The sequence below is a fragment of the Vanellus vanellus genome (assembly GCF_965231255.1).
Source record: "Vanellus vanellus genome assembly, chromosome: 6".
Lineage (NCBI taxonomy): Eukaryota > Metazoa > Chordata > Aves > Charadriiformes > Charadriidae > Vanellus > Vanellus vanellus.
The window spans coordinates 34,938,448-34,956,396 of NC_138911.1; the positions used below are offsets into that span (position 1 = coordinate 34,938,448).

Sequence of the window (17,949 nt, forward strand, 5' to 3'; positions counted from 1 at the left end):
CTTCTTTAGTAGTTACGACATCTCACTTCTTAAGCAGTGTCATTTAGTGTTTTTAACGAACAACAAGCAGGGGTTTTAACCAAAATGTAAACTAAAAATAAGACTTCTTAGGACTCAATCATCCATATGTTTTGCCAGGACAATACACTTTCAACAATGAGGAAAAAAGGCAATGATTATATGGAAACTATTCTAGTACCTTAATTAGTAATTGATTTGAAAACCACTACTGCACTGTATTGAAGAGAACCTGGGAGGATACAGTAGATTGATGTGCGTTAGTAAGCGGGTTACCTCATCTTAAGGCAACACTGGCTACTTCCTACTCCAATGTACATTCTCTCAGCAGCTCTTTTCACTAAATATAATTTTTTGCGGTCCTGGAATAAGCACTGAAAAAAATTAAGAGGCAATAAACCCCAGAAATAACCAAGAAAACACCGGAATTTTTAGCAGGGTCAAATATCTAACAAAGCCCATGTGTCTATAAACAGCTACATGTTTTACAAGAAAAAGCAAGAAAACCCTGCAGTGCTCAGAGTGTGATTTTACCTACCTAGGTCATCCTAACAATTTAAAACATCCTGTCCACTTTTCCATGCTCCTCAACCTTATCACAGCTAATTAGCTGTGCCAAAACATTTGCTTGTTACTCAAGCAAGTTCTGAGGTAGAAAAAACTATAACATATGCAAACTTAATAAATAAAAAATAAAAAACTTCACTTGGGAATTCAGTGTATGCATACAAATTTTAAAATGTATTCATATAATTGCCACATTGTTTTCACCTTGATGACCACCTTAAGAGGAAATAGTAGGAATCAAGATAACAAATATAAAATTTAACACACTCAATGTATACAAAATATCTACCCTACAGATAAAACTACAACTTGCCACATCAGCATCTTATTATTAACTAAGATCTGGTATGCAACCTGATCTTTCTTCTACTGAAAAATACTGGATATTTCTACTGAAAAATTTATAACAATAATTGATACAAAAGCATCTTCCCAAGTCTATCTGCTCCCATCTGATGTCATTGTTTCACATAGTAGTTGGATAATAAAAGTCACAACACTAGACTGAAAACACAAGTGATAATTACGTTTAGCATTAATTTGTAACTCATTTGACTGTGTGGAAAACTTGCAGCAATGTGCACATTCAATATTAAAGCCATGATTTACGACAGAAGGTGTTCAAAGCATCATTTTTCATTGGTAGCAAGCATGAAAGACGATTGAGATAAAAAAAAATCTTTTGCCACAGTAATAATTTAATGTATTTTTCTAGACTTTTTCATTTCAGAAATTCTCTGCAATTGAAACACTTACATAAATTACAACTATCATACTTTTTATGTTAGGGATATTAGGTCTTTAGGTGCATGTCAACTTCCAAATGATAAAGATAACAGCTCTTAATAGGAGACAGCTAAAGAAAGTTATCAACTAGCAGAATTAAACATACTATTGTACAAAGAAGCAGTGGATGGAGCAGTGGATAGATGAGATTACCGTTTTGCTAGAAACTAAGAAACTTCCGAAAAGTAGCCTTGCTTGCTCATTTTAGCTGTAAGATAAAGCCTATATACTTTTCTCACGTAGGAATTAAAAGCTATCTATCACAACTACAAACACATAAGGATGTAACTTACCACCACCGAGGGTTTTGTCTGATTCAGTGTAACTAAAAAATGCATAGCTAGGGAAGGGACAGATAACCAGCAAGTAAAGTAGAGAGAGACTTTTTCTTAAGCAGAATATAAGGAGTGTTAGGAATGAAGTAGCAAGATCGAAAAAGAAAAAAACAGTCTCATCTTAAAAGTAGTATAACAAGTTCCTTAGGAGCCTTCATGATCAAAGGTAACACCAAAAGAAACTTTGCACATTGAAGTGGAAGAACTGAACATCAATGAGACTTATGATCTCGCAAAGTGAAATACTTTGAACACCTCTTGTCACTGAAATGTATTCCTGGTGATAATTTAAAACCTGTCCTTGGTCTTCTATATCTGCTTCATTTGACTTTGACACACAACATTGCCAAAAATTAAATATTGATTACGTCATTTATGTATGGGAGAAGTGAAGACTTCAACTTGAAGGCTGTAATTTTCTTTTATACTAATATCATCTCCCTAAAAGTGGAACAAAATGAGAAGTTTGAAGGACTGACTCAGTCATTTGCACTAGATATATTCTTTTAAACTATCTGAAGTTATAGATCTAAAATTTTATACTGTAAGTTTGAAAAAGCCCCAAGATTCAACATTAATGCAAACATAAAAAAATTTCTCCATATTTGTAAAAGCTATTTTATACTAAGTAGTGCATTGCTTTCGTATCCAAAAAGAATATTGCATTTAACTTCATGAAAACGCCAACCACAAACATACAAAAAAAATATAGTAACATCTCAGAATCTGAGCAGCTACTGGAAATGACAAGGAAAACTTGCAAGCCATATTGTATCATCCTAAACTTTTGTCATGCGAGTATTCAGTAAATTCACCTAACCTTGTTGAGACAGCAGTAAAACTTTAAAAAGACCAAAACTATATTGTAGAAGATAAAAATATCTGTCACAATCACTATCAACTTTATGGTTGAATGACTGAAAAGGGGAGGACTGTTAGTGCAGTCTTCCCCTGAGTAAAACTTAAGATTGCCTCTATACCTGAATCCATCTACTATAAATATGGTTTAAATGCTCTTTGAGCTGCAGTAGATCTTACTTGGAACTCAAGTGCAATTTAGTGAACAAGGAAGGTGCTCTACAGAGATTTATTAAAAGCTAACAAAAGCAAGTTTGTGTAGTTTTGGGGATCTACCTAATGATAGAGTAGTCCCACTGGAAATTTGTCTCGATAAGTGCTGACCTCCCAAAGGGCTACAGTGAAAAATGTAATTAGTTCTTTTATCAGGGAATTAAACTTTTGAGGATTGATTGAAATACACAGGTTCAAACTCAATATTCATCATTTACTACTCTGTTAGAAATAGATTTTCAGAAAACATGGAACATAAAGTGTAAACAGTAAAGAAATTTAAAATGAAATGTTGTATTTTGTATACATGATATGTGTGTGTATATAAACAACATTAGGTTTTCCAAAATGTAATTATGAAAAGGTAAAGACTTCTCCTAACATATCAATCAGGAGTTCTAGTAATGCACTCTCCCATACCTTCTCTCCAATATCCCCGCCATGCATACCTGCTACTTACATTCATTCAACAGAGATGCTCCCGTCATTGCAGAAGATTGATATTTTTTTTCTGAGACACACGCACAACTTTCTACTATTCAGCAAATTCAGTAAGAGAGATGTAAGGGTTTATGTACATTTAGGACAAAAAAAATACAACAAGAAAATGGTACAACAAAATAAACTGGAATATGTAATTGACAAGAAAATATAGTGCCACTAGCTCCACGGCTAGACCACCACTCCAAACAATATGTATAATCAAAGAAAATTAAGTTGTTTTTTTTCCTGAAATTTCCTCTCCTTTGTTTCATTTCATATATACATGTTTTGGAGCCCCGAAATGAGTTCCTAAACCAGTAAATGAAAATATTGAAGAGATACACACTTGCAGATTAAAGAAAAAAAACCCACCCTGAAGTATCAACTGGATGCTGAAGTACAATTTATCTTTATTCTCACTACTGTGTGGATCGAGAGGTCCAGTGTAAATTTAATTCAAACTGCGTTATTGGAAAGCCAGGATCCAGAAGGAAAAACACAGAAAGTGAAGACATTTAGACATATTGACAATCTTGAAGAATATGAATATACTGTATTTCTGAGAACTTCGGATGATGTTTGGGAACTTCAGGGTACTGAAAAGGACTGAACAAAAAGATAATGAGTAGTTCGTTTGTTTGTTGGTTTGGGTTTTTTTTTTGTTTTTTTTTTTTTGTTTGTTTGTTTTTTTTTAAGTAATAAGTAAAATGAACCAAGAGCTCTCTAAGTGGCAAAGAAGCTTATACTTTTGTGCAAAATCCAACCCTTAGGTAATAGGAACAGATGAGATCACCCTTCTAGTTTATTTTCCAGTTGGGTTTTCCTAGATATTCCCCTATATCAGCTTGTACCCTCCACTTTTGAAAGACATCACAGAAAAGCGAGACTAGCTAGATGTTGCATGGCAATTTCTGTAATAAAAGTGGTGTGGTCTCACACATTTTGAACAAAATCTGATTTTGCAGTAATACATGAAAAATATAGCTTAACATGAAATACCAAAGCATGATCCAATTATGATAAGAGCTCATCTCAACTAATTTCCCAAAGAAGAGTTTCAGATTTTTAATTTGTTCCAAAGTTCTTGTAGTTTTCTTCTGTAATCTCTAAATCTTTGAAGATAGTCTAGAGTGCATTCCGCTTCACAACAGATAAGCTTTGCTCCTTCCCATTGTGATAACCTTCCTGAAAATATATAGGCTTCATCTAGAGCTATTTCTTAAAAGCGCTGTCTCTGTTTTTATGCCTGGTCTCCTTTGGTTTTCTTTGGACACTTTTGTTTTGTCAACAGGCATAAAACCCAGTGCCATTTCTCTGTTTCATATTGCTCTTCTGCTCTGAGTGTTCTAATGAAATAAGCTCCAAGTTTTTATTTTTAAGCCATCAGACAAGTGACAATTTTTTAGCAAAAAAAATGAAGGAGATGCTTGCAGGTAGAATTCACTGAACACCTTCTTAAGAAAAGTAGACTATATAATGAAGTTCAAGTATGCTGTCCACCAGAATAATTTTGATTCACAGTGAAGGTGAGAACTGCATAGGCTAAACCAAAACATTTCTATGGGTGGTTGCCAATAAATCTTGTTTGCTGACAGAAAAGAATGAGACAGCAGGAAAGAAGAACTAGCAGATGCTGGCAATCACTTTAGCAAGCAGAATAATCTTCAAGGATCATGAATTAGATGAGGAAGAATGTTATTGTTTGCCATCTGCTATGGGTCTATTAGTATGTCAGCATCTGGTGCCACAGAAAGATCTTTGTGATGTCAACACACAAAGCTAATTCAGAAAGTTTTATTCTGCTGAAAGGAACCCTGCGGAAGGTAAACATTACAGGCCTTGCCACTGGTCAATTTACTTAGTTTTTGATGTATGCTATTTAACGTTTGATAAAAAGAGAACACCCTAGAGTTCACCTCAATGCTTAAATAGTACAGCATAATCAGTAAGAACTGAATAATAAACCCACAAGGTTGGCATTAAAACTTTCTTTCTATTCAATTTAGGCTGGTTTTTGTTTCCAAATGTCAGGCAGCAAATATCTAAGTTTGAGCAAAACCAGTTGGTTTGAAAGTGTCTTAAACCAAACAATAATAAAGTGGGGCACAGAACTGCCCCAGCCCAGGCTAGTAATTTGCACATACATTTTGTTGACAAAATACTACTTGCTTAATGTTGTTACTCAGTGGCAGGATTATCTATGTTCCTGGGGATACTGAAGACATTCAAGGTGTTAACAACTTCATATTCATGTTTGATATTGCAAGAGACAACATGAAACTTCAGTAACCATAATGTGTTCGTGGACCCACACATTAAATTGTGCAACAGTACACATGGAATAAACTATACTGTCTTGCATTTTATTTTTATATTATTTATTTGCATCTATTACTTAGAATGATACAACTCTCGCATGCGAACCAACCTTGTTCAGCAGAGGCAATACATTAGTCTGATAGATTATACGTCTGGGCATGGAGCTTGCAAGGCATAAATGTACTTACTTTTGGTGTTGGGCAGGATGCAGTGGAGAGACGAGAGGTGGCCTGGGCACGAGGAGATTCTGAAGGAGTAGTACTGAGGGAGGCTGTATCACGTGGGAGCACCTGAACACCACGAGAGATGATGGAATCTGGAATCTTAAAAAGAAGAGAGAGAGAATTAATAGTAAAAAATATACTGTAGTTAAAACTTACTCAAAACCTTACATCAAAAACGTAGGAATACCCCACTCTTCGATTTGCATACCTCCTCATATGCAGTGTATCACAGTATCACAGTATCACAGTATGCTAGGGATTGGAAGGGACCTCAAAAGATCATCTAGTCCAATCCCCCTGTCGGAGCAGGAACACCTAGATGAGGTTGGCGTCCAGGCGAGTTTTGAATGTCTCCAGAGAAGGAGACTCCACAACCTCCCTGGGCAGCCTGTGCCAGTGCTCTGTCACCCTCACTGAGAAGAAGTTTCTTCTCAAATTTAAGTGGAACCTCTTGTGTTCCAGCTTGAATCCATTACCCCTTGTCCTATCATCGGTTGCTACTGAGAAGAGCCTGGCTCCATCCTCATGACATTCCCCCTTTATATATTTATAAACGCTAATAAGATCACCCCTCAGTCTCCTCTTCTCCAAACTAAAGAGACCCAGCTCCCTCAGTCTTTCCTCATAAGGGAGATGCTCCACTCCCTTAATCATCTTAGTTGCCCTACGCTGGACTCTCTCCAGCAGCTCTCTGTCCTTCTTGAACTGAGGGGCCCAGAACTGGACACAATATTCCAGATGCGGTCTCACCAGGGCAGAGTAGAGGGGAAGGAGGACCTCTCTCGATCTGCTAACCACCCCCCTTCTAATACAGCCCAGGATGCCATTGGCCTTCTTGGCCACAAGGGCACAGTGCTGGCTCATGGTCATCCTGCTGTCCACCAGGACCCCCAGGTCCCTTTCCTCTACACTGCTCTCTAACAGGTAGCTCCCCATCCTATACTGGAACCTGGGGTTGTTTCTGCCCAGATGCAGGACCCTACATTGCCAGTGCTGGCAATGGTTAACGGTATGTTCTCATAATTTCAGTAACAAATACCTAGCAAATATATAAAATCATATTCTAACTGAAGTAGCACAGAACACACAATTTGTCCTGAAAAACCTACGAATCTGACATACTATGACAGTAAATAATAAGAAAGTAAAGTTTGTCCTCTTAAGGCTCTGTTTCAAGCCCAACTATGACCAACAGTGATTTCTACTGTGGCATGAAGGGAGGCAGAATTCTCCTGGAGGAGAAGAATTCTCTAACTAGGTGACAACATTCTGAAGAGAAAACCATTTATTAGCAATGACTTAAACCCTTTGAAGAAATGTCATGCAGTTAGAAAATTTCTCATAAGAAATGTCACGCAGTGAGTAAATACTTTTCATTCCGTGCATTGAAGGCTATTACAGTTATAAAAACTCTTGATGTAAGTTTTGTGCTGCAAAAGCTACAGGCTTCTGTGGAGGGAGTACAGGTAAAAGCATGAGAAACCACCATCCAAAGCCAACACTTGGTTAAAAATGCATTCTGAAGGGAAAAATAAAAATTGAATCTTTTTTTTTCCCCACACAATGTATTAGAAGGCCAGCTAGGAAAGTGTACCCCTGACAAATGGACGAACACAACTGGCAGACTGGTAACAAGAGACAAAGAGAAAGCTGAGGTATTCAACAATTTTTTTTGTCTCAGTCTTCACTGGCAACCTCTCTCCCCACACCTCTCCAGTGGATGGACCTCAAGGCAGGGACTGGTGTAGCAAAGTCCCTCCCACTGTACAAGAAGATCAGGTTTGTGACCACCTGAGGAACCTGAACAAACAGAAGTCTATGGGACCTGACAAGATGCATCCAGGAGTCCTGAAGAAATTGACTGATGTAGTTGCCAAGCCACTCTCTATGTGTCTGAAAAGTCATGGCAGTCAGGTGAAGTTCCTGGTGACTGGAAAAAGGGAAACATTGCACCCATTTTTAAAAAGGATAGAAAGGAGGACCCTGGGAACTATCAACTTGTCAGCTTCACCTCTGTGCCTGGGAAGATCATGGAACAGATTGTCCTAGAAGCTATGCTAAGGCCCATGGAGGACAGAGAGGTAATTCTAGACAGCCAGCATGGCTTCACCAAGGGCAAGTCTTGCCTGACCAACCTAGTGGTCTTCTATGATGGAGTGACTACATCAGTGGGCAAGGGAAAAGCCATGGATGTTGTCTACCTGGACTTCTGTAAGGCATTTGACACGGTCCCTCATAACATCTTTCCCTCTAAATTGGAGAGATATGGATTTGATGGGTAGTGGTCAATAGTTCAATGAATGGATGGAGATGAATGACAAGTAGTGTACCTCAGGGGTCTGTATTGGGACCAGTGCTGTTTAATATCTTCATCAATGACATAGGTAGTGGGATCCGAATGCACCCTCTGCAGGCTTGCAAATGACACCAAGCTGAGTGGTGTGGTTGACATACCTGAGAAAAGGGAAGGGATGCTATCCAGAGGCACCTGGACAAGCTTGAGAAGTGGGCTCACATGAATCTCACAAGGTTCAACAAGGCCAAGTGCAGGGTCCTGCACCCGGGTCATGGCAACCCAGGCCTGGGGAATGTAGAGACTGAGAGCAGCCCTGAGGGGAAGGGCTTGGGGGTACTGGTGGATGAAAAGCTGGACATAAGCCAGCAATGTGTGCTCGCAGCCCAGAAAGCCAAGCATATCCTGGGCTGCATCAAAAGAAACATGGCCAGCAGGTCAAGGGAGGTGATTCTGCCCCTCTGCTCTGCTCTGGTGAGACCCCACCTGGAGTCCTCAGCGCAGGAAAGACACGGACCTTGGAGCAGGTCCAGAGGAGGGCCACAAAAATGATCAGAGGGTTGAAGCACCTCTCCTATGAAGACAGACTGAGAGAGTTGGGGTTGTTCAGCTGGGAGAAGAGAAAGGTCCAGAGAGATCTTATTGCAGCCTTTTAGTACTTAAAGGGGGCTTGTAAGAAAGATGGGGACAAAACCTTTTAGCAGGGCCTGTTGCAATAGGACAACAGGCAATGGTTTTAAACTACGAGAGGGTAGATTTATACTAGATATGAGGAAGGTATTTTTTATGATGAGCATGGTGAAACACTGGAACAGGTTGCCCAGAGTGGTGGTAGATGTCCCATCCTTGGAAACATTCAGGGTCAGGTTGGATGGGGCTCTGAACAACCTGATCTAGTTGAAGATGTATGTGCTTATTGCAGGGGAAGTTGGACTAGATGACAGGCTGAGAGAGTTTGCTGGAGAAGAGAAGCCTCCAGGGAGACATTATAGTGGCCTTTCAGTACCTAAAGGGGACCTACAGGAAAGGTGGGGAGGAGAGGTGCTCCAGCCCTCTGCTCATCTTTGTAGCCCTCCTCTGGACCTGCTCCAACAGGTCCATGTCAGAAGCACCATTTCCCTTTTGTTTTCTTTTTCTCCTGAAATCCCATCTTAAATACGTTAAACACAAAAAAAGGCTGACATCCCTAAGTTTTACGTTGGCATAACTCCAATACTATCTACAACTTTTAATGCTTCATTTTTATCTCCATGACAAGGACAATACAGCAAAAAATTACGTTTTGATAAAGGCATAAAATAAAAGAAGACACAATAAAAGAAGGAATAGCTTTAAGTCTTCAAATAAGACACCTTTTCTTTACAATCCTCTGATAAAAAGCTGCATGCATCTTGATATGATTGTGTATGGGTCCATTACCTCTTTCATATACTCTAAGATCCCACAATACAAATACAATATTGCTTGTGCAAATAATACCATGATCCAGTTCTCCCCGGGTTTACTCTGGAGTAACCATATATTACATATTGTTTCATCCCCTTCAAGCAAGTAACTGTGGGTTGTTTTTTTTCCCTATCCACCATATCCATCAATCAGACCAAAAAACTCTCTCTGCAACAAAGTGACTGAGACAATTCCAGTCTCCATTGAACAGCATGTGAAGTGCTGCTTTTTGCCTGTGAGAAAATGAAAATTTAAGTAAAATTTCAGCCAGGACATTTATCAGAAAAGGAAGTTTAAGATAAAGGGAGAAGATGGTTACAGGCATTTCATTTCAATGAGAATTATTCCCCAATCACTGCCTTTACAGAAAATACAATTGCCATAACACAATCCATATATAAACCTATCTTGAACTCTAAGTTTCAGCTTGCTAGCTTTCGCAGACACAAAATCTTACTGAGAGAATTAAGTTCGTTCACAAATTTTGCTCTCAAGAGGTTTATTCTCCAACACAACAGCAGTGTGTTGTATTGCTAAAATCAACATTAACATTCTCTTTAAACCACTACAACCTGCTAATTTCAGAGAAGGTATTAATATGTGTACTGCATAAACATAAAAATATAAAAAATATAATGGATATACACAGTTCATGAAGTGAAAGGAACAATAGAATACGATTGGTATTTCTATACATATATATTATGTGATATGGAGAATGTCTCTTTTTTCTCAGCTATATTTAATAAGTTTTTTTCCTTTTAAAATTAAATTTAGGCAATCTATGTCTCTAATCAAGGCAACTTTTTGTTAACCCTGTTAAAGAGGTTGATAAACACATGAGAAATTTCTGTTTCCTGGAGCCTGGAAATCTGCAATAGGGAAGGGCAGGATAGATTGTGTTGTAGATAGATTTTTTTTTTAAACTTTCACAAAGTCACACTCTAAGCATTTATGATGTCTCCCCATAAAATTTTTCATTTGCCAGTTTCAAACAAATTTAATACAGGGTAGAGGTTTCAAAACTCTAAACAGGGTACAATAAAACTCCAAATTCAGTGAAAATAGTTTCTGTTTGCACTAGCTGGAGGGAAAACCTGTTGTAACATACTGACAGAGAAAGAAATGAATGAGAAATGAAGTGACAGAGAAAGATATCCACCATATCCATCACTCATTGCTTCTAAAATTTTTATCTGATATGACCTTTTCCAGAAGTACTTTTATATTGGTTTAAATATTTGGGTTTTTTTTCAGATTAGATAACTAAGCGTTGACAAGAAGGAGAAAAAGGAAAAGATATAAGCTCTTTATTCTCTTTTGCTCATGACTGGAAAATAGATTGACAGTGCTGGTGAGGTACTAAGAAAACAAGCTGTAGATGGTAACAACTATGATTGTTATACAAGAGCAAAAATATGTTAAAAACATATTTTTTAAAAAAATCAACAACCTTCTGAAAAACTAGCCACTTCCTGCTCTGAGTTTGAAAATCTGACTTGGATTATAGAATGCATAAAACAATAGCTCAAGAGTAATTTGCAAAATGGCACAGAAGCCTGGATGACAGCTTAATGACATGCTTCAGAGAGGCTGAATTCACTGTTTTACTGATGCTGAAGAATATGGTGCCAATTCTAGTTTAATAACCTCAACTCAAAAAAAAATGAAACTACTGGAATAAATGTGTGTGTATGTATGTATGTCCACATGCATAGCTTTATCATCAGGTGGGTGAACTTCAAAGCCTTCACATTTTCTAAGTGACTTTTCAAGAGACGTGGTCATCATGTTTTAAATACAGAGGTGTTACACTATTTAATTGATGGTTTAAATGACAATTTGCCTAAGGGAACTAGAAAGTGCAGCCTCTGGTCATCAAATCTAGTGACATATTTTCCCAAGATCTTACACCCGTTTGCTGGCTGACATGGAATGAACGGGTCAGACAGCACAAGTCTCTCTAGGCCAACTGCCTTCCTCAGGTTTCTCTAACCTACAGTTACGAATACAGTAAATTACATTTCATTCCTGATGATACTGTGGCCATTATTCTATCTTGATTCAAGCCCAGACTAAACCTTTGGGAGATGGAAAATATAGTATTTTGCTAGAGCCCGAGTTACAACCTCTGGGTTATAAAAAAACTAAGGCCTTTCTACCATTCATTGAAATAGTTGCCTACTATTCACTAAAATCTAGTAATTTATGATAAGTCCGCTGTATCCTGACTCCTCTTTTCTTCTGTTTCTGAAAAAGGCTACTTCTAAACAGAACACAAAAATAAGAGAGAAACCGCAAGTGATGAAAGCAAACTATGAACACCCAGTGCAAATACTGTATTATGTTGACAAACAAACTGCTGAGAGAAAGAAGCAAAGCAAGGCAAATGAAAGGGGAAAAGTTACCAAAATATCATAGCTCTAAAGCAACACTTTTAGGAGATCATTTTAGTTATATTCAATTATTGAGTATATTAGATGATAAAGGCCGTGACTAATCAGAAACACAGGCTTTATAGCCATGAATATCTCAGCAGCCAAATGATTCAAACTGACAACGCACACAAACTTTACCTTGTTTAGCCCTGTATCTTAAAAAGAGTATTTTCTGTAGCATGTTCCTTGTTAGAAGAAAATAAGTAACACTGTCTGTTCACACAGTAGACTAGGAGGCAGGCAGTGTATTTTTAGCTACTGTTAGTGCAAAAGCCTCTTGGAAGTGTCTCTTACCGGTTCTCCTGCACTGCCTGCTGCGTGATGGCAATAACTGATGAGACCAGGGATGGGCTGTTCACCTTTTGCCATGATAACAGCTGAACTGGTGTAGGATGGATGCTTCTAATGCACAACACATAACAGCTATGAATACAGTGACAGGGAAACATGAAACTATACAAGCAAATGACTGAAAGGGAATGAGGTGAAAACAGGCATGACACTGCTTATACGAAGCTTATACGAACACAGCCAGTTTAGATCTCAGGTATTTTCTGCCTTTAGAAATGGCACATATTATTTATCTTTGCCTACATCAAAAGAAATTAATCAATTTAAAATTTGCATTAATAAAAACTGAAACTTGCAAGTGATAATTACCTTAATTCATCCCTGTAAAGATATATGTAATCAGGATTTTCTGTACAAGAGGAGATGATCTCCAGCTGCAGCTGTCTTAGAAATGTCAAGATGTCTCAGACCTGAATTCACATTTCTGGAGTTAGAATGTTGCTGCTTTGATTTAGAAATGATTTAATATAATTTTGAGTTACTTAGACTTTCAATTCCCATAATAAGACTTAAAAGCACAGTTTGTGGAGTAAATATAGAACAAAGCAATTTGGAAAAAAAACCTTTCCAAACACATAGGAATACATTGTCTTTCCATTTGAAAACTGAAGACATAAAACTGAGGTAAATATATATATATATTGCTTCAAACAATATATTTCTTTGGATAACATTTAAAATTTGAACTGAAATAATTTGCAAGTGTTATCTAATTTTTTTCTTTTGTAGTCTCAAATTTATTGTTTTGGTTTGAGTAATGTTGATCTATGACTACTGGTTAAAGCAATGCCGTAAGACAATGTGATGACATTTAGTTTTGCAGCAGAATTTCACATCTCGTATGCAGACATGCACACTGGAATACAGTAGTCTGGATAGCTTACTACTTAACCTGCTACCTCTGTCATACTTTTTATCAATGTTTTTGGAAACCAACATTTTCTTTTTAAAACAGATATGATGGCTTAGAACATTTTGTTGTGATTTCTTAATATGCCACCTACTGGACCTTGCATGCTCAGGTGTGTAAGCACTTTGAATTAAAAAAAAAAAAAACGCTAAAAATGTCTGTTACATCAGAACGGTACCATAAAAATGGATGTTATCATCAAGATAATAAACAATGTCTCCCACTGAAATTTGAGATCATCTACCGAAACAAGATTCATTTTTATGCAGCTGTATTTCTACAAAACGTACCTAAAATACATCTGTTTGACCAGACAGACATCAATGTATAGTCTTAACATGCAAATTAATATTGGTGGAAAGTACCTGAGATAGAAACTAAAGGGTCTCTTGGGGAAACAAGCCAGACTCACCTTAGCTGCAATGGCTGCTGCTGTTATATGTGAAGAAGAACTGTCCTCTGTTGAGGCAACTCCACTATCCTTCTTCTCTTCCTCCTCTTCCTCACACTGTACTCCTTTGTCTTCTGTCTGCTTGTGAGGGCTGGTGGTTGGAGGAGGAGAAAGAGGAGGTGGTGGTGAAGGTAGATCTTCGAGCTCATCGTGTACCTCCTTTACTTTTACAATGGCATCCCGCAAAAGATCAATGGCATGAGGTAGGGCTGGCAGTATAAACTGAAAGCATTCCTATGCACAAGAAGAAGAGAAATCACTATGAAGAGTTACCTGCAGAAGTAAGTAGGGATTCTTCAGATTTACTCTTAAAAGATATTCGGGATTTAGATGTATCTTTTCACCCGACCATAAATAAAACCTTAAATGCCCTACGCAATTGCTCATAGAGGGTAAAAAAACAAACTCAGAACCAGAACTGGGGACTATAAATTTTTGCCTTTTTTCATGCGAATATAGTAAGTTGTACAACAGGGCTACTGTAATTAAGCTAATATTGGATTAAAACTTCAGGAAACAAGAGTTCAAGACTACATAATACAGAAACCATTTCACAGCAGTTGGCAGAATACTACAAAAAAGCAGAATAAAAACATTAACTCTATCCCTGCAGGGATATTAGCTTCAAATCATTCCTACTATGTTCCCTCAAAATTAGAGAGCAATTCATAAGTGTTTTCATAATTATACTTTCATAGAATTATATCATTTTTATTCATGGACTTATCCTATACATGGGAAGAATGACAAACTACACTGAATTAATTACGATTTTATGTAACTTAGAAAAAATTATTCATAAATAATCTATTTTTCAATCCTCTCCTTGCTCTTTGATCTTAAACACAATTACAAAGTTTATTTTATATGGCTGGAGAAAGCAAAAATACAGATGCTGTGTAACTGTTCTTGTTCCATAACGGGCATACACATATATAGCTACCTCTGCTGCTGAAATATGCTAGTGTTTCATCAAATCAAAGAGGAACCTAAGGACATCATGCAGTGCAGGCTCCTGCTCAGATCAGGGTCAGTATGAAATTCAGACAGGTTGCTTAGGGCTTTGTTCTATAAAGTCTTGAAAAAATCCAAGAACAGAGACTCCACAAACCTTCCCGACAACCTGTTCTAATGCTTAATTACCCTCAAATTGATTTTTTTTCCCTTTTCTTTTTATCCAGCTGGAAACTGCTTTCTTCAATCTACCGTCTCTCGTCTTCCTCCCAGGCACCTCAGTAATGTCATTTGAGCAGAATGCATATAAACATCACATTACTGGAAAATGATGGCAGGGTCACAAGAATAAATTGCCCTGGCAGCGCAGTTAGGGAACATACAAGTTGCCAGAGAAAGCTGACATTACTCCTTTTGTTGAACTTCATTTTCGGTTTTGTTTCAAGCATAAGGAAGATTATTAAAAATGTATTCTAATGTTTTAGAGTATCCAGAAAATAAATAATGATAAACATTTTGTAAACAGATATTGTAACAAATATTTTCAGTAAATAAAAATGACTATGTAAACAAAATTAAGAGCAAACCACTCATCAGAAATTACTAGAGTTTATATAAACCACTTCGTAAGTCAAACACATGACTCACAAACACTATTTCTTCAAAGCTTCTAAATAAGAACCCACCTTGCAGTCACTCCCTTAAGAGAAATGAAAAGTCAGACTATTTCATAGATTTATAAATTCTTTAAACATTCAATTTGGCACTCTGAAGAACTGGAGTAAACTAGATAAGTGTAAGATGCAGTATATAATGAATATATATTAAAATATATTTGCAAACATAATAAAGAATTGTAGGATCTAATGTAAATGCAAACCTCAGAGTTATTGTGCCTCCACAGTTTTATTTTAAAAACGTTTTAAAATACTGAAGCATACAACCATCAGTTTCAGTAAAAAGTAATCTCAAGTATGTGCTAAACAAGGACAACAATCTGTGAACTGACCGATAATCATGAAAAAGTACATTAATGAGTAACTCATTAGAGAATCATGTTCCCTACTCCTACCACTGAAATAAAGCTTTGTTGGCTTGACTGTTGATGAACAGGCTCCCAGTAAGTACTCTAAAAGCTCATGCTATTTGTAAAACTCATTGTGATATGCAACTGTTAGTACTACTAGGAAAACTGCCACAGACCCAATGATTTCAATGAGCATCTGGTAATTTCACACATTGTCCTCTTTCATAACATTAAATATGTTTTGCAAGGCAGAAAGGAAAGAAAACAGACCAGAATAACACAAAAATGCAAGTACTTTAGAGATCCTGATTCAGTGGTACATGCCACACAGATGTAGCTATCAGTGACAACTGATGTTCCTCAGGGGTCGGTAATGGGTGACATGGATGCCGGGATTGAGTGCACCCTCAGCAAGTCTGTCGATGACACGAAGCTGTATGGAGCAGTCGACATGCTGGAGGTGAGGGATGCCATCCAGAGGGACCTGGACAGGCTGGAGAGCTGGGCCTGTGCAAACCTTATGAAGTTCAACAACGCCATATGCAAGGTCCTGCACGTGGGCCAGGGCAATCCCAAGCACAAATACAGGCTCGGCGGGAAATGGCTGGAGAGCAGCCCTGAGGAAGGGGACTTGGGAGTGTTGGTTCATGAGAAACTCAGTATGAGCCGGCAATGTGTGCTCGCAGCCCAGGAAGCCAACCATATCCTGGGCTGCATCAAAAGAAACATGGCCAGCAGGTCAAGGGAGGTGATTCTGCCCCTCTGCTCTGCTCTGCTCTAGTGAGACCCCACCTGGAGTACTGCATCCAGCTCTGAAGTCCTCAGCACAGGAAAGACACGGACCTTGGAGCAGGTCCAGAGGAGGGCCACAGAAAATGATCAGAGGGCTGGAGCACGTCTCCTGTGAGGACAGGCTGAGAGAGTTGGGGTTGTTCAGCTGGGAGGAGAGAAGGCTCTGGAGAGACCTTCCAGTATCTGAAGGGGGCCCAAGCTCCCATGGCAGGGAGGTTGGAACTAGATGATCTTTAAGGTCGCTTCCAACCTAAACTATTCTATGATTCCATGATTCTCTGGAGAACACGTTTGACATTGTGTCCATTTTTGAGATGTAGCATTTAGACTGCTGCTATTTTCTATTAATTTTTGCATTTTATTAATTAAATATGTATACTGCTGCAATTTCATAGCTTTATATAAGCTTCTTTTATGATTGTACTAATACGTTGGAAAAGAAATTAGCAAGTCATAAAAGAGAGGAATGAGAGACATTCCTGGTAACAACTCATCCTATTTGGTTCTTGAGATCCAGTCTCTTATGGAACAATTTTCTCTACTATTCATCTTAAAAATCCTTGATGAAATCTGATACTTTAAAGATGTTTCATATTAAAATAAATTGTGACAGAAGAGAGTATCATCATGACAGGAGCAAATAAATCATCAGTTTATAAAAAGCTTGCTTGTATAATGAAATCATATGACCTTTTCTTTTCCAGCAGAACTACCTTTTTTATTACTTACTTTATATCAAACTATTGTTAAAACACTTATTAACATTTTTTCATTTCTTTTCCACAACCTCTTTCTACAATTTACCTATCTTCACAGTCTGAGTGCCTCAGGGCAGAAAATGACAAATTATTCTGTACCTAGCATGTTAGGAGTGCTACTGAACACAACAAAAATGATTAGAGATTGTAGGCTATTTCATCTCTTTCATAATTCAACAAAAGAAGTATAGAGTTCTGAAAAAAATCTTCTTACTGGTGCACCAGTTCTCTAAGATGTGTGGCCCACTGCTATGTTAAATACATGTACATACATATGACTTCCCGTTCGTATCTGTAAGACTTTCAAGTAGGTATACTCCTGCCCCACCATTCTCCAATGCTTGTTGCATGTTTTGAAGGCTTTTAATTTCTTTGCAATTACGGAGTCTCACTAGATTTCCTAAAAACACTTGAAGGAATGGCAGAATCATAGAAGGGTCTACTGAGTCCTTGAACTGAAACATGTAGACAACGTATCTGAAAACCTGTGATGGCTGCTTAAGATAATGGTATTCAAAACATTTCTTCAACTTCCAGGTGACAGCCCACATAAACATTCTTTATTTATCTCCAGACATAAGTCTTTCAAGCAACAGTGACTTCAGGGCTGTGCTGCCAAACACATTAGCACTGTGGCCTCTGTGATAGGGTACTACTGGTTCAGAAGATGTTGATAAACTACCAGGTACGCATTTGTTAGAGGCCAGAGGTAAAGACATTTTTTAA

The 17,949-nt window shown here is 37.8% G+C and overlaps 1 protein-coding gene across 2 annotated transcripts in view; it reads right to left on the minus strand.

Annotated features, from left to right (window-relative positions):
- Window positions 1-17,949, minus strand: part of GPHN (gephyrin) — a gene marked incomplete at its 5' end in the record, with an annotated part of 319,581 nt that overhangs the window by 96,765 nt on the left and 204,867 nt on the right. For both annotated transcript variants that reach the window (XM_082485919.1, XM_082485920.1), the window contains 3 exons: window positions 5,768-5,902; window positions 12,275-12,382; window positions 13,654-13,926. In XM_082485919.1, the coding sequence (XP_082342045.1) occupies window positions 5,768-5,902; window positions 12,275-12,382; window positions 13,654-13,926 (516 nt within the window). The remainder of the gene's footprint in view (window positions 1-5,767; window positions 5,903-12,274; window positions 12,383-13,653; window positions 13,927-17,949) is intronic.